General features: G+C 41.9%; 1 protein-coding gene and 1 long non-coding RNA gene across 2 annotated transcripts in view; one reads left to right on the forward strand and one right to left on the reverse strand.

Moving 5' to 3' along the window:
- Positions 1–21,739, forward strand: part of ndst2a (N-deacetylase/N-sulfotransferase (heparan glucosaminyl) 2a) — a 27,684-nt gene extending 5,945 nt beyond the window's left edge. The window contains 16 exon segments of the mRNA XM_032541953.1: positions 1,580–1,628; positions 1,923–3,578; positions 6,035–6,122; positions 6,967–7,121; positions 7,882–8,067; positions 8,589–8,717; positions 12,655–12,837; positions 13,112–13,208; positions 13,292–13,415; positions 15,584–15,758; positions 16,037–16,207; positions 16,763–16,872; positions 16,958–17,060; positions 19,186–19,195; positions 19,198–19,236; positions 19,239–21,739. Coding sequence (XP_032397844.1) covers positions 2,505–3,578; positions 6,035–6,122; positions 6,967–7,121; positions 7,882–8,067; positions 8,589–8,717; positions 12,655–12,837; positions 13,112–13,208; positions 13,292–13,415; positions 15,584–15,758; positions 16,037–16,207; positions 16,763–16,872; positions 16,958–17,060; positions 19,186–19,195; positions 19,198–19,236; positions 19,239–19,309 — 2,715 coding nt within the window. The 5' untranslated portion in view covers positions 1,580–1,628; positions 1,923–2,504 and the 3' untranslated portion in view covers positions 19,310–21,739.
- Positions 8,528–19,878, reverse strand: LOC116705676 (uncharacterized). The gene is made up of 3 exons (XR_004335987.1): positions 19,748–19,878; positions 18,915–18,919; positions 8,528–8,558 (listed from the first exon to the last, which is right to left on the reverse strand). It is a non-coding gene; the product is annotated as an uncharacterized LOC116705676 (long non-coding RNA).
- Positions 21,740–23,782: the final 2,043 nt, after the last annotated feature.

Below are 23,782 nucleotides of genomic sequence, written 5' to 3' on the forward strand. Positions count from 1 at the left end.
CTTCAATACCTCATTTCAGAGGGATTCTTTTTTCGTTTGGAGGGATGTTTTCTTTAAAGCAGTAGTGTGCAACTATTTTATAATAATGAACAATAACGTTAATGGGAGCGAACACGAGGCATTGTGTGATCTTAGGGCACGGAGCTGCAGTAGAGACCAAGTAACTCCTAAATTCCATCAGGAGAATCTGCAATCGCAGCCACTCAAGGCACTGCATGTGATTCCACTAGCCATGACGGCGCGTCCCCCAAGTGGTGGGAAATACGTTTGACCAGCGTTCTAAAGCCGTTGTTCTCAACTGTGCTAATGGCATCTGTTAACTCAACGGATAACTATTTGGTTTCTTGTTAGGAGTTTGTTTTTTACAATATTTGGGGAAATGTGACTTTTTGCTCATTAGAGCCCGACCAATATAAGGGCAGGCCAATATTATCGGCCGATATTAGGCATTTCCCCATCTATCGGTATCTGCATTAATAATGGATTAAAAAAAAATATCATAATAAAAATGATTACTAATTTATATGTATAGTATATATTTTAAATATTCATTTATCAGAATCGTTTATGACAAACGATTCTGATAAATGAATATTTAAAAAATACAAACGAGCGGCCAACCATGTTATGAGTGTTGGCGTCTGTCCACCAGGGGACGCTCTACAACGTCCCTGTTGGCAACACTAATTATCATATTAAATTATCATATTATTTTAGTGAAAACTCATAAAAAACAACACATTACTAATGTTAGGGAAATCGGTTTATGTTTTGTTACGCGTTTCCGGATGTTTTCGGCCGATATATCGGAATATTAGATTTCTAAATAACCAAATGTTTCTTGGTATCGGCCTTAAAAATCCTTTTTTATGGATCAGAATCTAGTGCTTATATTTCAGGTTATTAAACAGATTTGTTGTTACCAAGTAATACTAACACCACTGTGTAGCCAATCCTGCAGATGATGTGTTTCTGTTCCACGTCCCATTACTCGCACACTACAGTCTATGCTCGGGCACCACATACCACAAATGGGAAGGCAGGGGAGAAAGTGCGCTTGTCTTAAAACACAAGACAAAATTAGAGTTAACTTGCAAAATGTAATGTGCAAAATAACCGTTTTTTTTCTCGTTTATTTTGTTTTGTGATCATCAGGAGCTGAAGTCAAAATCCCAATTAAAAATGTGATAGTTGCACAGCCTTACTATGTAGACTTCTTTCGTAGAAGCACAAATATCCAGGAGAAATGACCAAAACAACGTCATCTGCGAGTCGGGCCGGCAAAACACTCTGCTCCTGAGACGTTCCCGATGTAATGTGACCCATCGGTGCCTGGTGAAACTTTATCCTAGAGAGGGAGTGGCAGGCTGGGAATCCAAAGAGGGATGGGAAAACTATTAGCTAACATTACTAACTGACATCCACTCAGTCAAAATTCCTATTTTCTTATTAGTTAGCTTGTTCTTGTGTCCTAACTGCATCGCAAGTTATAGTTACAGAATACAGTTTTACTACCGTTCTTCTATTGTCTCGGTCTCTTCCTCCTTCACCTTCTAATCTCGCTATCTGTCTCTGGCAGGTCTCTTCCATATTGGGATTAGAAGGTTTTCACATCTGCAGAATTTCAGGTAAGGTTTACAATCATTTCAGATGTATTTCAATAATTTGGATTCATAACAATAATAACGCATCGGGTTTGTACAATGCTTAAAGATGCTTTACTTGGATTCATGAATAGGTTCTTTCTCCAGAGGGAGAAGCATTTCCTCCCTTTTTTTTTTTGAAGTATTCCTTTCACTGACTATGTTCTCAAAATTCAAACATTCCCTCTTAATGCAGAATGTCAGAATTGCCATAAGACAGCTATAATAAGTTAATATTGATCCAAAACATACTTCTTCCCTCTTGTCCTCTTCATCTAGGTGTCTTCTTTTGGGATGTCCAGGCTAGGTGGCCTCAGGGGGCTCGGCCCCGAAACCCAGACCGCCAGCGGAGACAATTGCACTGCTGAGAGTCAACACGAGCCTCTACAGATGGAGACGTCCATGTGTAGAGACACCAGCACAGCTGCTTGAAGGAGAGAACTGACCAGGCAGCACCTTTTGAACCGGATATTCAGGACCCAACTGGTCCTCGGACAGGGATCATCTGTGCAGCTTTTATTCAGACAACTTCCATTTACCCCTTTCAAGTCCCCTAATATTTCACCTTTCATCCATCAAGTAATCATCTATCCTTCCCTCTCTCCCTCTTTTCATTCAGTCATCTTGTAAGTGCCGAGATTTTGCGCTGCGGAGCTAGAGGTGGTGAGCGGGTAATGGATGATGCTGGCCATGGTGACCTAGTGTAAATGGCTATTCCTTCGCACAGCTCAGTGCCTGTCTCTACTGCTCAACCTTCCTCCTCCACTCCCCCTTCCTCTCACCCCTACTCCACCTCTCTGCCCTCCTCCCCCGTTCACCGCTGCTGCTTGCTGCCCAGTCCTGCCTCCCCCCTCCAACACCATGGTAGGTGCAGGCTTGGGTGTGTGGAAGCTAATGCGAGGTGTCCGCCAGCTGGAGCTTCATCGCCTCATCCTGGCACTTATCATCTTCTGCTTACTGTCCATGGCCTTCCTAGCTTACTACGTGTCCAACAGCCCCAAAATCAAGGAGGCCCCCCCTTTACCCTTCAGTGACTGTGGTGGAGGTGGCGGGATGTCACCGGGAGCGAGTACTGGGGCCGCTGGAGGAGGGCCAGGTGTCCAGAGGGCACCCCTTTTCATTCCTCAGCGTGAGGGCCGTTTACGACAGGTAAAGGCGGTGGACAATTCCAGGACAGAGCCCGTAGTTCTGGTGTTTGTAGAGAGCATCTACTCTCAGCTGGGCCAGGAGATTGTAGCCATATTAGAGTCTAGCCGCTTCCACTACCGGACAGAGATTGCTCCTGGTAAAGGAGACATGCCCACATTGACGGAGCATAACCGTGGTCGCTACACACTGATCATCTATGAAAATGTATTGAAATATGTCAATCTGGATGCGTGGAACCGTGACTTGCTGGACAAGTACTGTGCCGAGTATGGAGTAGGTGTCATTGGCTTTTTCAAAGCTAATGAAAACTCTCTTCTCAGTGCACAGCTCAAAGGTTTTCCTCTTTTTCTACACTCGCACCTGGGTCTCAGGGACTATCGCATCAACCCCAATGCTCCGCTACTCTACATCACCAAGCCCAACCAGGTGGAGCAGGGCTCTTTACCAGGGGATGACTGGACCGTTTTCCAGTCCAACCACTCTACCTATGAACCAGTGCTTCTGGCCAGCACCAAGTCCTCTGAGGCACTGGCACATTTTGGACCCAGCCCCTTGCGGGCTCTCCATGCCACAGTGGTCCAGGACTTGGGGCTCCACGACGGCATTCAAAGAGTTCTCTTTGGAAACAATCTCAACTATTGGCTTCACAAGCTGGTGTTTGTAGACTCCATTGCCTACCTGACAGGGAAGAGACTGTGCTTGTCTTTGGACCGCCACATCCTGGTGGACGTAGATGACATATTCGTTGGCAAAGAGGGAACCAGGATGAAGGTGTCAGATGTGGAGGTGGGTGAGCCATAATCACACAAGAGACCACAAATTATCAGAAATGAACTCAGTTTGCTTCTCACTGTGTGTAATGGTTGATTCATGTTAATAGAGTTGGGTCGTTTTCCATTTCCAGTTGGGTCGATTTCGATTTAAAATAGCCCCCCCCCACATCATCACATACCCTTCACCATACCTAGAGGTTGGCTTGGGGAACTTTACATAAAATCATGTCTCAATGCAAATCAAACCAGCTATTAGTCTAATTGAAATAAAACCATGCATTGGTCTTGTTATGGGGGGGGGGGGGGGGGTATTTTAATTCCAAAGGCCAAGGGAACTTTATCAGGATGCATAGTGTCCTGATCTATGAAATAACTGGCCTTTAATAATAAAACTCTGCCTGCCTCTATGGGAATTTAACATAGTGGGGTTGATACTTATGCCCCCTGTATTTTAAGGAAGAATATTTATTTATTCACGATACATTATTCATTCATAAAGAAAATTGGTGTCCTTAAAGGTTGGATTTTTCCTAATTTATAGTAGCACTGCTTCCCCTTTCTGAGAATATAGTTCCCAGTTAGTATGCGGTTAGAATATGGCTGTGTCATGTGACCTTGTTATTTGTACACCCTGTGACTATACAAATCACATGTAAATAGGAACATGTTGGCGTTGTTTTGTCACTTATTGGGAGGAGTAGCTAGTTGGAACCAGTTAACTGCAGGATCTTTGCCAGGCTAAGCTAATGCTGAGGGGTCAGAGTTACAGCACGCACGGAGATGAGAAGGGTGTGTATGAACTTATCTAACTCTGGGGGATACGGTGGATAAGATAACGTCCCAATAAGTCGGCGTGTTCCTTTAACCGCTTCACTTAGAAAATATCTGACAAATTGTCACCACACGGGGTATGAAGCCTACATTAGAAGACTACACCAACATGGGGAAGTGAAAAACAAAGTGTAACAAGTCTAAACCAGCAGCTAAATATGTGAGAATGGTGCTAATGGTGAGGTAGATTTTATGGTTTTTATATGTTGGCTTTGACAACTGTTTTGCCTGTATGTGGCTTGGTTGTGCATTACTGTGCCAATGCAAATCTTAACTCTTGGTAAATGTTATTCCCAACACTGCTTTCTCCTAATTGATCAAAGCATGGAGATCCACAATGGTTTGGAGGAAGGACAGGGGCTCAGTAGAATTGCACTATCTCAAAGAGTAAGCTCCTGGGCTCAAATCCAGCCCTGGTCCTCACTGTGGGTTTCTTTCAGGCTGTCAGGATGGCTTCCATTGTCAAGACACTCAGGTCAGATAATTTATAAACTAAATTGCGGTTGTCAAAGAAATATCAGTGTAGTAGAAAGTGACTGACTGGTTGTCCTGTGATTTACCTGACCATGATGTACCCTGCCTGTCACCCATTGCGTGCACATTTCAGTCTCGACACCCAGGTGAGCTCTTGACTATTGAAGGAGAAGCCCTCTAAAATGGGACACAGCTATTGTGTATCCATCAGAAAAAGTTTTACAATTCATGTTCTGGCTCCACCAGGCTAGCTCTGGGTGATATGGAGAAAAATCAAATATCACTAGATTCTTGACCACATACCTTAATATTGATATTGCGATGATATTGTAGGGTTGAAAATTGGGGCTTTCAAAAAATATTTTCACAATGAGATTTTTGATAAATAATCATCAATCATGTGGATTTAATGACTAAGTGGGTAAAAGCAAGTGACAGCTATAACAGTCTGGTAAGTTCAGAAAATAACAATCTACTGTAATGCAGCCTTTTAAATCCAAATCTGAAATCCAAATCTCAACCCAGCCCTACCTCGGATACTGAATCAGTCACTGATCCTTACGCTGTGGTGATTATAAACCTGCTGTGCTGCCGGGTTAAAGATGTGTGTAAAGGAGCCATGTTTTGCCAAAAATTACACTTCTTACCTTTTTATTAAATTCCTTTAAACTCTTTACTACATGTATATTGTGTGAGTCTGGACAGACATGAGTGTTAACTGCAACTTGACTCGGTGGCTGAGGCATACAACCGCAAGTCGGTAATTCTAGTTCAATCATGTGCAGGTGGATTTACATGTACACTAACATACATGTTATATATGTTTTATTTCCCCTTCAGAATATTAACCCTTACTGTAAAGTTTGTGTTTTGTTAGGGAGGCTCCAGAATGATCTGTAAAATAGCATATTGCAGAAATTGGCATAAAGAAATCCGTATCAACAGTAGGCCTGCATGATAAATTGTTATACAATTGCAATCTCGATTTATATTAGTTTATTTCTCATCCTGCACCATAAAATATCAGTTTTTGCTACATGTAACTTAGGGCTTGTCAGATTATTGTGGTTAAGCAACAATGGTTAATCCCTGTAGTAACTATGAATTGAAATTATAAAATAATGTCACTGAGTAAGTGTGAGGTGTTCTTTCATCCTTTCCCAGGCGTTGCTCAACACTCAAAATAAGCTGAGAGCACTGGTCCCTGATTTCACTTTCAATTTGGGATTTTCTGGAAAGTTCTATCACACAGGTATGAAACATTAGCCATTATTCTATCAAAAAGGCTTTCTGTTTAAAATGTTATATAATACTACAGCTCTGTGTATCTGTAAAGAGGAATGTTTAGATCATCTCTGCCTTTAACACGGTAGCCTTTCATTGGAATTTGCAATGTTGACATTTTAAGAATTTTACCTTTTAATTTATCCAGGACAATTTTTACTGGAAGAAGCATGCTTCTCTAACCTTTAGGCCACCACTGCCCCTAAGCCAATTGTAAATTTAAGAGAATTGACTGAAAACTAATATTAGCCACACTAAATGATAACATTCAAAATATCTATGCCAAACCAATATTCTAACTTGAGTATAACATGTAATAGTTGATATGTAAATATGGTGGCTAAAGGACTCTTTCCAACAAATTCTTTACTGCCTGACAGGTTTCACTCAGGACATAAAGGTCCCTAAAGAGACTCCTGGCTACTGTAGAAATATCACCATTGCCTCACATTTACTTTCCCTGTCAACCTTTTCTCTAATGAATCTATTTATCAAAGTCGAATGGTGATGATTCAACAGTTTTATTTCTTAGAGTGGAACCAATAGCGAATCAAGGTCATCATGTAATTGTGCTCAATACTGATTTTCATTCATCATCTCAGGGTATCATTACCAGTACCAGTTTGACAGCATTGCTATCTTTTTCAATAATTTAAATCTTTGCCCCTTCCTGGAGCTCATTGGAATAATTGTATGTGAAGTAACAGGAGGCAGGAACTGCTGAGTGAAGCACTGATGTTCATTGTGGATCAGGCCACATTCAATATGCTGAAAGTGAATGTGCGCACACGCTTGTGTTTGTGTGTTTTTAGGCACTGATGAAGAGGATCGGGGAGATGACATGCTACTGCAACATAGGATGGACTTCTGGTGGTTTCCTCACATGTGGAGCCACATGCAGCCTCACCTCTTTCACAACGTCAGCGTCTTGGCGGAGCAGATGAGGCTCAACAAGATCTTCGCTCAGGTAAGCAGCCCTAATACACTGCCGCCATGGCCCGTGTCACAGTGTGTGGCTACATGACTTGCTTACGGCTACATGGAAAGTAAAAGGAGTATGTAGCTGTGTGGTTCCAAAGTAGTCATGGGTACAGGAGTAGTGTCGGCTTTAAGGAGCATTTAGATTTAATAGACCTGTGACCAACTTTCAAAAGCATGATCGGTGATTTCCCCCTGTATTTTTCTCTATTCACCCCCGCCTACTTGCACATGTAGGAATAAAGAAAAAAACAGACAGAGTAACTTACTGGATGGTAGCATGCAGCTAAAGACACAGGGTTACATCAGCACCACAGACGGAGCTTGAGATGAGGGAGAAACGGCAGAAAATCCCCCTGCTTCCCTGAAGTCACCGTGGTGGCAACATTTAGCCTTCCCTGTGAATGAGTTATGTAAACAAATGACGAAGGGACTCCAACGGGACTTATGGTGCGTTTATGTGCACCTTGTTAAACTACAGCTGCATTCAATATCACTTTGCTATACTAATGGTGCATTTAAAAGTACCCTTCTGCCATCTAGTGGCTCTTATTGCAGCAATTGAAAATTTGATTGAAAAATCAAAAAGTCAAATCGTGAGACCCCTAGTATCAGTATACACCTGGTGTATGGGTGATATGTGCGCCCTTGCTGCTTTGCTTTTTTCTTTTCTGACTATATCTTTCTCTTGACACTCTTGCCTGGCCTCTGCTACCTCCTCGTTTGCCCACGTCCTGTCCTCTCTCCAGGAGCATGGCATCCCAACAGATATGGGCTATGCAGTGGCTCCGCACCACTCTGGGGTGTACCCAGTTCACAGCCAGCTCTATGAGGCCTGGAAGTCTGTGTGGGACATCAAGGTGACCAGCACTGAGGAGTACCCTCATCTGAGGCCGGCTCGATACCGACGTGGCTTCATCCACAATGGCATCCAGGTCAGTCCACAGCCTGCTCCCTTTGGTAAACCTCCTCCACACTGACACACTTTTTGTTCAAAAACGAAAGTAGGTGTGAAAGTAATAATGAAACATAGCAGCTCTCACAGCTGAGCTCTCATTTTTCTGTGCAACATTGTGAAGACAGTTTAGCAGGAAACAGTTCTCTGTAAAAATTGCACAACAGAGTTTCTGGATTAACTTGAATAACTTACATTATTTCTAAAAAATCACTTTGAGCCATTTAAATGTGCATTTTGGAGGCTTTGAGCACCACAATTCCTTTTACATCCATTCCATTAATTCAATATAATCATCACACGGACAAAATCATTGTTTTTAGGACAGCATGGTAGCAACAGTTTATAGGGTCAGCAGTATAGACCCCAGTGTCATATATGGCCTAATAAATGAGGATTGTTAGTATTAAATTGGTCAGAGAAACTACACACACACACACACACACACACACACACACACACACACACACACTCTCCTAATAATCTCCCTGTGTGTTTTAGGTGTTGCCCAGGCAGACCTGTGGTCTGTTCACCCATACCATCTTCTATAATGAATACCCAGGAGGCTCAAAGGAGCTGGACAAGAGCATCAGAGGAGGAGAACTCTTCCTCACTGTCCTCCTAAACCCTGTACGAAAACTACTCCTCCATGCACCCCCACAGCTGTACAGTACACTATATACTTGGGCTTAATTTGCAAAAATGAGGACTTGTGACGTGACTTGAACATGTCTTTTCTCACACTCAACTTACTTTCAATCTTTTCACTTATTTAGAGTGAAAAGTCAGAAGGCTTGACTTTAATTTTTAACATAAGAGGATGTGTCTCCTTAACCTTAGGCACTCTTTCGATTGCAGCTGCTGGTAACAAATGAACACATCCTTTTTTTTTTGCTAGTTCCTGGTTTTAGTTATTTAAAGAGCTCCTTTTTCAGTTTTGTCAAAAATGTAACCTTAAAAATAGAAAGTATTTATTGCTGACTAGAGCCCAACCATTATATCGGTGGGCTGATATTAGCGGCCGATATTGGACATTTCTATTTTTAAAAATATTTCATTCATCAGAATCATTTATAGTGACAAATAAATGATTCTGATAAATGGATATTTTAAAAAATAAAATAAAAACGGACTGGCAACCATGTTATGAGGGATGGCGTTGCATAGTCTGTCCACCAGAGGACGCTCTACAACGTCCCTGTAGTGATGGGTTGCATAGTCTGTCCACAGAGGACGTCTACAAAGTCCCTGTTAGTGATGGGTGCATTTTCATTCATTTCATATATTTATATTACAGGAAGTTAGAAAAAGAAACATACATTACAATGTAAAACGGGCCGGCCAGTAAAAACTGGTTTAGCAGGTTCCTGTTCTGCAGAAACATAAAAACATGGTACAGCACTTCAGGACAAATATATACAAAACATCGTATAGAAAAATAGATTTTGACAAATGAAATCCACAATACAGTTACATAAGGACAAAGACATTTATACAAAACATCAGCTGGGCTAAACAAATACGGTCTGTGCAAACAAGGATTGGACAATACATAAAAATCATTTTTAATGTGTGCAAGTGTAACTTTTAAAAAGGAGCTGTTTGTATGCCTTTTTAAAATACGTGATAGATGATAGTGTTCTGAACTGAATGTGATACGGAACATCATTCCAAACTTTGTATTGTATAAAAAAAAGATTCTGACCAAAGTTGTTTTGTATGAGGGAACTGGAATAGGGCCTGTGAGAACGACCTAGTGAGGCGTCCTGGTCACGTTGTGCGGAAAAAGTGCAACAAGTGCTGGTAAGGCGGTGGTATTGAATCTGAAAATAAAATGCAATTGCGTGGCTGTTTCTAAAGTTTTCATAAGCAGAGCCTTAGAGCATTCAAGAGCAATACAATGGTGAGACCATTGGAAGGTTACAGTGAACTTTAGAGCTCGATAGTATAGTCGAGCTATTGGTTCAGTAATTTCCTTCGTGGTAAGAGACCAAATGGGAAGACAGTAGGACATGGTTGAAAACACAATTGCATGTAAGTAGGTTGCAGAAACAGAAGAAGAAAGATATGATCTGATCTTATTATAAACATAAAGTTTTTGATTTAAATTTTTAGTTAAATTAGACACCTGTTTCCGGTATGTAAGGTGAGAATCAAGAGCACACCAAGATATTTGTAAGTCTTTGAAACAACAAGTTCTTGGTTAGCAAACGTTATAGGATCAGTAAAAGAAAGACATTTTCTGGTGAAAAATAAATACATTCGTTTTCTGAACATTGATGGTTAATGATTATTTTCAACCAGTCGTGTATAAGATGAAGGTCAGATGATCATTTAGAATTATGACATCAGAATTTGAATCAGAGAGAAAAATAACAGTATCGTCAGCATACAGTAGACATTTTGAATGATTACACACTTGAGGGAAATCATTATGTACAAAAGGAAAAGTAAGGGTCCAAGAATGCTCTTGAGGAACGCCCATATCAAGATTTAGGTTGAGATTTGCATGATTTATTTAACAACTGCATCCTGTTCGTTAGGTAAGACGAAAGCATTTCTATCACAGATGATGACAAATTAAATGAGTGAAGTTTATTAGCAAAATCTGGTGATTCACGTGTCAAAAGCTTTACGAAAGTCAATAAAAATAGCTCCGTAATGTGACCTTTGTTTAGAGAGCACCTATTTGTAGTAAGGAGTAGTAATGTGACATGGTTGATCTCTTTGCACGAAAACCGTGTTGACAGTCACTGAGCCAGTTGCTAGTTCAAGGTAGGAACTTAGCTGGTTATACAGTTTTTTTTTTTTTGCAAGTCTGTCCACCAAAGGACACTCTAAACGTCCCTGTTAGTGATGGTGTTGCATAGTCTGTCCACCAGAGGGTCTACAAACGTCCTGTTGTGAGGGCGTTGCATAGTCTGTCCACCAGAGGACGCTTTACAACGTCCCTGTTAGTGATGGTGTATAGTCTGTCACCAGAGGACGCTTTACAACGTCCGTTAGTGATGGTGTTACATAGTCTGTCCACCGAGGACGCTCTACAACGTCCCTGTTAGTGATGGCGTGTATAGTCGTCCACCAGAGGACGCTCTACAACGTCCAGTGATGGCGTTACATAGTCTGTCCACCAGAGGACGCTCTACAATGTCCCTGTTGGCAACACTGATTATTTTTTTGTCATTGTGTTTTTAGTCAAAGGACTTTAAGTTTCATATCTTAAGTTTGTAATTTTTTACATTTTATTTATCAGAACTTTAATATATTCGGATGTTCCTCTTTTCTGTTGTGACAAAACAAATTATTATCATATTATTTTAGTGAGAACTCATAAATAACTACAAATAAGTAATGTTAGGAAAATCTGTGCATTTCTAGATATTTTTTTTAAAATATACAGTATATATAAATAACCAAATATTTGTATCGGTATCAGCCTTAAAAATCCTTTATTTGTTGGGCTTTGTTGTGGACATACAATACGATGTTGTTAAGTACAATCTCTGCATTTAACCCATCCTAAGCAGTGGACAGCCACATAGCAGCATCCAGTCTTGTGGACAACCCGCTCTACCTCTGAGCCACGGCCCCCATAATTACCTATTTTTTATATTGTCCACCTTGCTGCGGTGGGGCAGCCTACTGCGTCAATAATTTTGAATTATATTTACTGATTGTCAACCGCACACAATGTTATTGGCTTTGAATCTTGCAGCGTGACTAAGTGGTATCCCAGGTTCATCCTATTAACTGGAGCAGTGAACAATGTTTCCATTGCATAAGAACCTTATTGGATGGGAGTGATTGTTCCAGGCATTAGACAACCCCTCTGGTGTTAACAGGGAAACATGAGTCATGGCTTATGAAAAACGTTAGATTTTGATTTTAAAAAAGCATGAAAATATAAATGAATGGTCTGAAAAGAAATGAGTTGGCAGTTGAGCATGGTATGAGCGGGATAATGCCCTTCAAGGTTGTGCTTTTTGACCATCTCAAAGACTTGAAACTGGACTTGAGACTTGACTAGGTTACAAAAAACCCAAAAAACTTTCCCCACACGCGCACACACACACCAATTTGTGTTGATTGTTTTGTAATTTTAATATGTTGTAATTTTGTTGTGTTGTGCATGTTTAAATGTGTGATGTTAATAGTGATCCTTATTCTAACTACACTAACTGATCATTTCTGGTTGTGGTGATGGCACAGGGGACATTACATATGCCTTTGGTGTGGGAGATCAGGGTTCAATTCCCACTGCAATACATAAACCACTGTGTAAGACACAAGCACAGCAAGACGCTTAACCCCTAGTGGCTCCAGAGGTGTGCGGGCTCTGATTTATAGCAATTGTAAGTCGCTTTGGATAAAAACGTCCGCTAAAAGACATGGAATGTAATAATTTCTCACTTGTGGCCAACGTGTTTCTATGTGAACCTCTTTGCTCTCTGTTGAGTTCATAGTCAGTAATTTGCAGTCTAGACTCCTTCTGTTTTGAGCTCATTGACAGGTAACTCAGGTAAATATTAAACTGACTTGTAAAGTTCATTGTGCCCTCTCAATTCAGATCAGTATCTTTATGACACACCTGTCTAACTATGGCAACGACCGGCTGGGTCTGTACACCTTTGAGTCTTTGGTGAAGTTCGTCCAGTGTTGGACCAACCTCAGGCTGCAGACGTTGCCCCCCGTCCAGCTCGCTGAGAAATACTTCCAGATCTTCCCTGAGGAGAGAGACCCACTCTGGCAGGTCAGAATATTAATTTTGTTTTTGAAAGCTTACATTTGCCTGTTTTGAAATGTACTGTATTTTCAGAGGAATAGCTGTAATGTTGTCCTTGTCTATATCGCCTTGAACGGTTGTTCATCCTCTACATCATTGTAAATAATTAAGTGGTGGAGAATTTGTGATGAGTAGCAGAATAAACACAGATAGTGAGTTGTAAACAATACTAAATGTAGCAGGAACACTGGAATGAAAGCATAGTGAGGAACATTTAATTTTAATGTGAAATATCTTTCAGAACCCTTGTCATGACAAGCGACACAAAGATATCTGGTCTAAAGAAAAGACCTGTGACCGACTCCCCAAGTTCCTCGTCATTGGACCACAGAAAACAGGTCTCACTCTCTCTATCCCAATTTTCATCTTTGTCTATATGTATCTATCTTGTTTTTTTACACATGTCTTATCTTTACTCAAGGCACCACAGCGCTTCATTCATTCCTGAGCCTCCACCCAGCAGTCACCAGCTCATTCCCCAGCCCCACCACCTTCGAGGAGATCCAGTTCTTCAGTGGAGCGTACTATGACAATGGGATTGACTGGTAAAGACAGGAATATAATTATCATACACTGACTTCAGAAAGTCCTGAAAACACAACGTGGCTTAAATTTAAATTCATTTTTCTTTGTGGTGCAGCTTTCTTTCCGTTAATATTTTCTAAGGTTCAATTTGGCTTGACTTTTGCTTGTGTAACCAGGCCCCATAGAGGGCTTAATCCCAGGGAACTAATGCAATAAAGAAAACAACCAAACTTCCAAGGCACAGGAGGAGTGACATTCGTTATAGTTGAAAGTGTTTAAGAAATTGGAAGAAACTATTAAAATGGTTGCAACGGTCCTCATAGGTGGATCGTATAACAAGATTAAGACGGCGAATAAAACACATGCAAATATCAAAACACTAAAACCATGCTATGTACTGATAAAATAACCTAGTTATATGTCACCACCTATCAACCACCAAATTAAGCAACCACTGCTCTAAAAACACTCTGGCCTGATTAAAAGTTACTAAAACAAATACACACTATCCCCAGTGCAAACTTTCCTCCATACAAATAAACACAATCATTAACAACACAACAGATTCCAGTACAAGTAATCTAAAAGTTGGAACACGGGAGTAAACAATCTAGACTAGGCAAAACAGCAGCGGCGCTATGACTTGGCTGTATGGACGGAAAGAAACGACAGTAAATGTCACTGTCTGGCAAAACATGACGGTATTTAACCCACCTCTTACACTTGCATGGGATTAAAGGATAAAGTATATCTTAATATAATGCTCACAGGACATTCATCCACTGAAATGATAACAATGGGTAATAATTCCTCCTACCCATCCCGGCAGGGAAGTGACAAAGCTACACTTAAAAGGAAAAGAGAGAAAGAGAAAAAAAAAAAAAATTACAGACCTTCTAGTACAAAATTCCCTCTGTGTTTCCTTGCTGACCCGCAGTGGATATCTCCTGGTACACACATGCAGGCTTGTCGCTGGTAAACTACATGCACCTGCCACTAAAGACCAAATGGGAAAAAACAACCTCAAACATTAAGCCAAAGCTTCAAAACAACAGCGTTAAAGTCCGCAGACGCAGAACTGTCTGAATGGCCGTCATTAGAAACCGTTAAAACACCTGGCAGATGATTGAATGAAGCATATGTCTATCACAGGCTAACTTTAACCGATCAGATTCATGAACAATATGATGTAAATCAAACTCTTGTTGGGAGAAAAGCAACAACAAAAAAAACAGTAAATTGAGAAAAGCCTTCAGCACCCTGCTTTGCTCTTCTTTCAGTAAAGAAATACTCTCCAATTCTGATATAACTGATGCTATTGCAGAATCTATGCTTGCCTCTTGAGGAGCTGCCATTGTTGTTTTGAACACAGCACACACACCTACATCACATCTGTAGCTCCTCACTGGATGCTGATTGGTTTGAGCCACTGGTGGTTGAAGCCTGACGGAGATGGATTTGTGTGACCTCCTGTTACACTTCACATTACACTTGGCAGCAGCTCATTTTAGCCTACAGTAAGCTGTCAGCTGGTTAAAATGCTGAAAGCTAAACTGTAACGCTTGGCTGTACAGTTTTACAGTCGGCAGCCAGACACAGTGTAGCCTAGCTGCACTTTAACACATTATGGTCACTGTCGGCGTTGTCTGAGAAACAACGCAGACGGGACTTTATGGTGCGTTCAGTAGCACCTCGTAAGCTCATGATGTATTCAAGTGCATCTCAAGAATGTTGTAAAGTGCCTTTCTGCCATCTCGTATTCTTCTTTTTGTTTAACAGCAATTGACTGAAGAAATAAATTAGTACATTTTAAATAAATTATTCAAATTTGACCACATGGCCATAGCAATAAACAAGCTGTTCTTTTTTACGTGTAAAAAGGTATGTTTCAGCATTGATAGCACAATAAAAACAAACCATACCAAAGCCTATAGATTGGTGTTGTAGCATACCATACTCGCGCTGTGGAAAGAGGTGTGGCAATGCAACACTAACTACATATGACATACTGACTAGATCCGGTGTGAATACTCTAAAAATTGTAAGAATTTAAAGTTAGTTTGGATCAGTTTGTAGAGATCCTTTGAGTGTTTTCTGTAATTCAAACGTCAACAGAATAAAACATATGAATGGAACAGGGATGTGGATCTAGCTAACTATTACTTTCTGTTTTATGTGTGATCCTCAGGTACATGGACTTCTTCCCATTCCCTTCCAACGTCAGCACAGATTTTATGTTTGAAAAGAGTGCCAACTACTTTGACACGGAGGTGGCACCTAAGAGAGCTGCTGCCCTGCTTCCCAGAGCCAAAATCTTGGCAGTGCTCATCAACCCATCTGACCGGGCCTACTCCTGGTACCAGGTGAGAACCCTCACACACTCTGCAAAACTATACACACATCCAGTGTTGTGTCACACTGCTCAGGCTTTCTCAAAGCAGTTCACTGTTAAAATGTGTGGTGTGTGCCATTGAGAAACCCTATAATTAAATGATGACAGTAGAATATCAGTGCACTTTTACCTTTTAAATGTTGTGTCTTTTTAGAGTTCTTTTGATCTCTGACCTTTAATTTTGCGTGTGCATGCGTGTCCGTGTGTGGGTGTGTCTTTGTGTGTGTTTCTTTGTGTGTGTGACCACAGCACCAGAGGGCCCACCAGGACCCTGCAGCCCTCAACAACACTTTCCATACAGTGGTGACGGCAAGCCCCTCGGCCCCCAGGGACCTGCTGGCCCTTCAGAGACGCTGCCTTAATCCGGGTCTCTATGCAACTCACCTGGAGCGCTGGCTGCAACACTACCAGCCCAGCCAGGTAACACGCACCGCAGCATGTGGAAATTAGTGTGGTCCACTCTACTTTGTTGTCACAGTCAACAGCTGGTTTCCATCCAGGTGTTTTCTTACATAAAGTGTCAAATTAGACGAGATGAATTGAAAGCCTGTTCATGCCCATTTAAATTCAAAGTAAAGAAAGAGGAAGGTGACGGTCTTCCGCCATAAAAACAGGGACATCTGGCGGGATTTCCGGCGGCATCGGAGCAATCCCCGAAATATCCTTGCTATGGGCTATGTTCATAAACCCCCACGTAACACTCTCCCACCTTGAAATCATTGTTGAATCACCTGCCATCTATTACTATATAGTATTCTTCATTGTTGCCTGTGGTTCCTTGTATATCCCATGTTCCTGTCGGATGGGTATTTTATTTTAGTTTGGTCCAAACTATCCAAAAGAAGAACTGCAATGACAGGATACTTGTCAGATTTTGGAGTTGCATGGAAGCAAATGTAGTTCATGTTCTCATTAAAATACCATCTACCTCTTGTCGATACGAGTCATGGATGATCCTGCCTCTGTGTGTTGTAGTTGCACATCGTGGACGGGGCCCTGCTGCGCTCCAACCCAGCACTGGCGATGGAGGGAATCCAGAGATTCCTCAGTGTCACTCCTATCTTCAACTACACCCAGGCTCTAATGTTTGTAACACACACACACACATTTCCATGTATCACACGTGAAAAGTGTTAAATAAACTAAAGAAAATAAACTATGTGTCTGCAGGTATGATGACAGCAAAGGTTTCTGGTGTCAGCGGGTGGAAGGAGGTCGAGCCAAATGTCTAGGGAAGAGTAAAGGCAGAAAGTACCCGGAGATGAGCCCTGAGGTACATCTACATTTCACATTAGCAACTTGCTTCTCTGATTGACTCCATGTGCAGACGCTAACATTTAAAGGATGATATTGGTTTTGTTATATCAGTAATAATAACATTGTACTTACCAGTTTATAATAGATTAATTAATAGCTGACATTACAAGAAGTCTGACAGGACAAGAACCGTGAGCAGTCAACAGCAGCACAGTTCAAGGGGTCTGAGAGTGTGGAGCACCCAAAGTTAGAGATGTTTAGATACTGACACCGGTATCAGAAAAGCCTCCGATACCGCCTAAAAGGCTCAGTATCTTCAGTTACTGGAGTGTATGCTCCGATCCGATACACTAAATTAGTCCTGAAGAAAATCTACTTAAAGGTAGTATATTTATGTTCTTTTTCCGTTTGGACTGTCAAACTTGATAATCAAAGAAAGTTCTACAGTGTTCATTGTTTTATGTTAGTTAGAGTTTCACAAAGAGTTTAACCTGAGCCAGGTCATACAACAATGGTAGAAATCCTATCACAGCCATACAGGGATAGTACACACAAGCAATAGTACACATAGTGATACACAAGTTCAGGTATCAGGAAGAATAAAAAGGTATCGGAGCATCTCTACTCACAGAGCTGGGCTGGTTCTGCATGGGTAGAAAGCTTAAAGGACCAACCTGGCAACATTCTATATTTTCCTTTTTGTCAACAAATCCCACGAGAGAATCTGTGTGTATCAAAGACGGATATATCTCCTCTCTCTGTGCCATTGTTCACATCAAGGAGCCACACTGTTGTTTCACTGGGTGACATGTTTCTTCACTACCGTGAAACACACACACTACTGTACTTTACTTTGAGTCAATCCTACACACACCGTCACAAATACTCACTACAACGTGGTACTGTGTGGATTTACAGATAAATATTCAACTTAAAAATTAGGGGCACTTCTATGATGGCATCAAAAATCATTATTTTTAAAACACTAAGAAGGCTCGACGCAACATGAGACCTTGCCGACCAGAAAACCCAACAGCTACAGTGAGTTGTTAAAACCTTTCTTTTATGAACACAAACCGTGTTCTCGATGCTGAGTTCATGTGTAGAGTCCCTGGTGAGACTATACACAACATACAAAGTCTCATGTTGTGTGGAGCCTTCTTAGTGATTACAAATAGTGATTTTGATGCTATCATGGTAACGCCCCTAGCTCTCCCATTCTAAAGGCCCTTTGACCCAAAATACAGTCAATGTTAAAAGTGGCGCTTACAGCCTAATTATGCTTTTAAACTTTTTGACTCTGGTACATTCACAAAAAGACCCTAGGTTGCAATTTGGCGAGAGTGCTTTAAGGCATTTGGATGGAACATGTGAGCCTGCTGTTGTGTGCACAGTGGAAACATGAAAATAATCTAATCTTATGGCATATTGGCCTGTGCTAAGGAACACTAGTGGGCACTGCAGGGCACCAAACAACATCCATCTTTTTGAGTAATGTTCGTTAAAAACTACAATAACCAGCTGTTTCAGGGATTGACTGTTGAACTGAACTGATGGGTTTGTGACTGAGAACCACAGACAGGGTAGGAATAATAACACATTGACGGCTTTTATGGAATTTGTTTACAATAAGAAAAATATTGAATAACACCAGAGTTAAACTGAGTTAACTTTAAAAGCTCAGCAGTCATTAAGACACCCCACAATTAAAAAAAAAAAGAGCACACAGAGACAGCAGAATATCAGAGCACTTTTAACGTCTGCATGTTGTATGAAATCGTTTTTGTCTCTAGTTCTGATCTCTGACCTTCAATCTCTCTCTTTCTCTGTCTGTGTGTGTGTGTCTCTATCTCTGTGTGTATCTTTGTACCGTGTCTGTGTGTGTGTCTCTCTCTCTCTCTCTTTCTCCTCTCTCTCTCGTCTCTCTCTCTCTCTCTCTCTCTCTCTCTCTCTCTCTCTCTCTCTCTCTCTCTCTCTCTCCTCTCTCTCTCTCTCTCTCTCTCTCTCTCTCTCTCTCTCTCATCTCTCTCTCAGTCTGCTGTGGTGTGTGTCTTCTCTGTGTGGCTGTCTGTCTCTCTCTCTCTCTCTGTTCGTGTGTGTGTGTGTTCTCTATCTCTGTGGCGTGGCGTGTGCGTGCGCAGTCACGTGCCTTCTGGCCGAGTACTACCGGGAGCACAACATGGAGCTGCTGCGCCGCTGAACCGGTTGGGCCAACCACTGCCGTCCTGGCTCCGCCAAGAACTCCAGAGCACGAGCTGGAGCTGAGGCCACAAAGCTTCCACACACACAGACAGACCAGCGCACCACAGAGTACCCGGGACTGGATTCTGTGGATGAGCCAACACTTGGATGTGGATTAAACTGGACTACCTGATCTGGAATCAACAGCAGCACACACTAAAAGGTTTTAGCTGATGTTACTGGTGCTCCTGTTCCACAGAAAAAGAAGACTGTACGACATGAGCTCTTTTTTAAAGTGTTGGTCACTGTTGGAGACTCCAACGGGGGGGCGGGGGTGGGGGGGCTGACAGTTTGCTGTGGATCCAGAGGACTGGCTGACCAGCAGGTTTGGGGCACAAAGAACAGGTCAGCCCGCCTTCATGAGAGGAGGGAACCTGTGCGGATGTGGAGTGTATGACTGGACCAGGGCGACGTTCACACACACCACACCACACACACACACACACACAACCACACACACACACAAACACATCTCCTCTCGCCACAAGAATGATTGTAAAGCATTTTCAAAAGCGGTGTATATGGTTTTAGGGGCGGGGGGGTGGGACAAAATGGCCATCAGCCTGAAGCAGACAGTATAGACAGACAGTCCATACCATGGCCCACATTTCTCTGTTACACACACACACACACACACACACATCTACCTGCAGGTCCAGCCAACCGTCGGTGCTGCATTCCCTCCGATTGGTCTGTTAACTGTACTGATGGACATTTTTAAAAACGGATTAAACTAATATGATGCCAGGTCAATGTAAATATGTGATCAGATTTGGTACACGGCTAAGCCCCGGTGTGGTCCAGGCAGGGTTCAGAATTAACCTTTGGTCCACCAGCCAAATGGCTAGGTAATGTCAGACCTATACCAGCCACTAAATAGATTAACATAGTTTCTTTCGGCTGGTGAGTGAAGCAAATCTACCAACCCCTTGCATATTCACCAGCATTTGGCTGGCAGGTGGTTTTAATTTTGAACCCCGGGTCCAGGTTCTGGCCCACACTAACATCCTGTCAGTGAGCAGCTTTGTTATACTTTTATTCACTAAGGTCAAAATGCTTTTTGAATGGTGATCCACGTTGGCTCCCTTGACTCTGATTTTTATTTAAGACGACTTCTATACTAGCTTTTAACTTACCTAGCATAGTTTATTGAAATAAAACCATGTTTTCACAACCCGAAGGACCCACAAAGGTTCGGGAAAGACTGGATTTTAGTGATTTGGGAATGGGACTTTGAATGAAGTTTGTGAATGTTCAGGTTTCACTTCAGCTCTTTATAATGTAATATAATATCATTTAGGAATGAATGGGATTGGTTATATTACCTCTGGCTGGAGGCTCATGGGAACTGTAGGATGACGAGCCCTAATACATACTGTATTTCAAGAGACCCAATAGGGACCGTTATTGTTAAATGAAAATGAATGAATGGTCCACTGCAAATAAAACAAATGGTCATAGAGACAAAAGTTACCTTTTAAGGAATATTCTAGTGATTTGGTATAACACTGGGGGACTCACAAGAGACATATTTATAAAATAAATAAGTATGAGAGGATGAGATAATCTGATACTCTTCCCATCTGGTAGCCTGACATCACCAGACCACATCGCAAATGTGATTTACTCTGAAACCTCTCAGTTCATTTTGGATTTGCAAGCTTGTTATCAACTACCGTAGTACAGAATGCCGGATAGACCTACCACCAGGTAGACCTACCACCAGGTAGACCTACCACCAGGTAGACCAGGTAGACCTACAACCAGGTAGACCTACAACCAGGTAGACCAGTTAGACCTACCACCAGGTAACCAGAGTCCACAGAAATCCACCAGAGGTTAGAACGAACACAGAGACAGAGGACGGGTACAGAGACACAGGACGGGGACGGACATTTGGCAGCACCGGCGCAATCCCAGAAATGGAACGTCGTGGATCTAGACTATACTGTTGACACCGGACTAACCATGACTAGTACATTGACCTGAACATGAATAATATAGAGGGAAGTTAACTTGAACATGTGCTCTAAAATGTTTTTATTAAAGCTGTCATCATTCATAAAGCGTTTTGATCATTTTCATGGTGATAGTGAAGCAGCTGCACAGGGATCCTGACAGGATGGGGTCATGAGCCACAGTCCTGGACCAAAGCGGTTTTAAAAGCTCGTGTGGGTTTGTGTTCGACTGTGAGGGGGGGCAATCAGCACCTCAGTAAGAGAAAAGAAAGAGAGCCCATCACAGAACGCTAAACACGCCACCCCAAACACACTCGCACTCACGTCCCCATCCGAGGACAATTACCCACGAATGTCATAGGACGAGAGAACAGACGTCCCAGTCGGTATGGGGACAAACCAGAAGCTGCTGTCTTGTTCTTTTCTGTTTGTTTTGTATTAAATGTCAAAAGGCCAACACTGTATCATCTCTAATAAACACACAGAGAAGTTGGAAGTTATGGCCGATGTGTCTTATTTTTTTTTTTTTTTACCTAACTCGCCCTCTTATCATGTACGGTATGTGTCAGAACAGGCTCATTTTGAAAAAACAATAATTAAATAATTTTCAAATAAGAAAAAAAACTATAAAAGAGTTTCTCTTCAGTGTCTTTTTTCATTTTTTCAAGAACCGGTTTGGCATCGGATTCATAAAAATACGATACCCAACCCTAGGGAAGAGCAGGTGATCTTTTATTTTTTTCAACAGCGTACTGATACGTTTGAAAGTAGAATTCCACGAGGTGTCGTGCGTCAAACGGAGAGCAGAACGATGATGTCTCCATCTGGACGTCCTGTGGGGGTGAGCGGTTGGTGCAGGGAACACACCCCGCTGCAGGAAAGCCTCCAGACCCAGCACTGTGCAGACTGGGGGGGGGGGGAGGACATAATAAAAGAAACTCCTGGAGGATTAGAACTCCAAAACAACTTCACTACAGACACACACAAACATACTTTAATACTCTGAACTCATGGATTGCAAGTAAATAACATCATACAGAAACACAAAGCTGCTCCAAGAAAAATCTTCGCCTTAATCTTTGCACATCTGTTAACCACCCAACACACACACACACACACACAGATGCAATAAGATGACATACTTTACATCCCCACACACACTCATGTACTCGCACTATCTCCGCTGGGTTCATGAATAATGTGTCAAAGATAATTCAAAAGGTTTTAAACATTAAGGTTCCAACCACTGAAGAATCATTTTAAATTATCTGCACAGGACAGTAACACTGACGTAGTTTTTCTGCCATGTTCATGTTCATTTGATCAAGACCGTTTGGGCTTTAGCAGAAACGGGGGAAGGACTGAGAAGTACTGCACCCTGGGTCTTCCCACTCTTACCACAGCCCCTTTAACCCTTTGGCAACTTTTTAGTTTTATTTTCTTTTTCCCCCAACGTTTTGGCCTCCTTCTCGATGTTTTTTAAGTTTTTCACAATGTTTTTGTCACTTTTTTCAATTTTTTGTAACTTCTTTCGACGTTACTGTCACTTTTCTGATATTTTTTTTAAAGCTTTCTCAAATGTTTTTGTCACTTTTCCCAACGTTCTTTCATCACTTTTTCTTCAAATGCTCTAAAATTGAACAAAACACCCAAATTCAAGGAAAGTAGTGAACTGATGATTTGTTTACGTGAGGAGCCTTGTTGGGAACCAGCCACGTTACTGACAGGGTGGTCGGAAGAAAACCCAAATTTCTGATATAAAAACCTTTTGAAAATGGGTCAAATTTGACCCGAGGACACCAGGAGGGTTAATATAAAATAGTCTCTGTCTCCCCCAGGAGGAATTCTAAGTGATGACAACAACAACTCAGTCGGCGCATCCACGTGATACAAGCCTTCCGTGATCACACACCCACGCACAATACGAGATGTGATCCCATGATTCTTGTGTGATCTTATCTTAGATAGCAAGAATGTATAGACTGTTTTATTTGAAGATTATTTTTTGGGTATTTCAGTAAATACATTTTATTAAAAATAGGACAGCGGAAGGCATGAGTATTGAGTAGTAACACATGGGCGCCCGCTCTACCAGGTGAGCTATCCGGGCGCCAAGTTAGCACAACGCCCCATCACAAACCTGTGGGTGACATCCCAGAAACATGTTACCACATGCTAGCCATCTGTTAACACGTCATTGTCATGGTAATGTGTGTTCTCCATGTTTTCATACGTGGAATATATAGGCTTTTATTTTCAAATAGAAATAGACTCATGGAAATTAAAAGCAACGAGTTGATGTGTGAAACATCAGTTCCCAGCTGATTTGTTTTGGCCGTCTGTTGTCTCCTTGCTGGCTGGAAAATGAAAACCTTGCACAGGCCCATTGAGGATTGCAGTTTCCATAGCAACAGGGCTAGTGATGGAGAGTGGGTTGGTGTTGGTGGGAAGGGAACACGGCAGAGAGCGTGTAAGTGAAGCGGGGACCGCGGTCCGACCGGAGCCCGGTGTGTCAACGGGGGGGGGGGGGGGGGGGGGG

The sequence above is a fragment of the Etheostoma spectabile genome, chromosome 17 (assembly GCF_008692095.1).
Source record: "Etheostoma spectabile isolate EspeVRDwgs_2016 chromosome 17, UIUC_Espe_1.0, whole genome shotgun sequence".
In the NCBI taxonomy this organism is placed as follows: domain Eukaryota; kingdom Metazoa; phylum Chordata; class Actinopteri; order Perciformes; family Percidae; genus Etheostoma; species Etheostoma spectabile.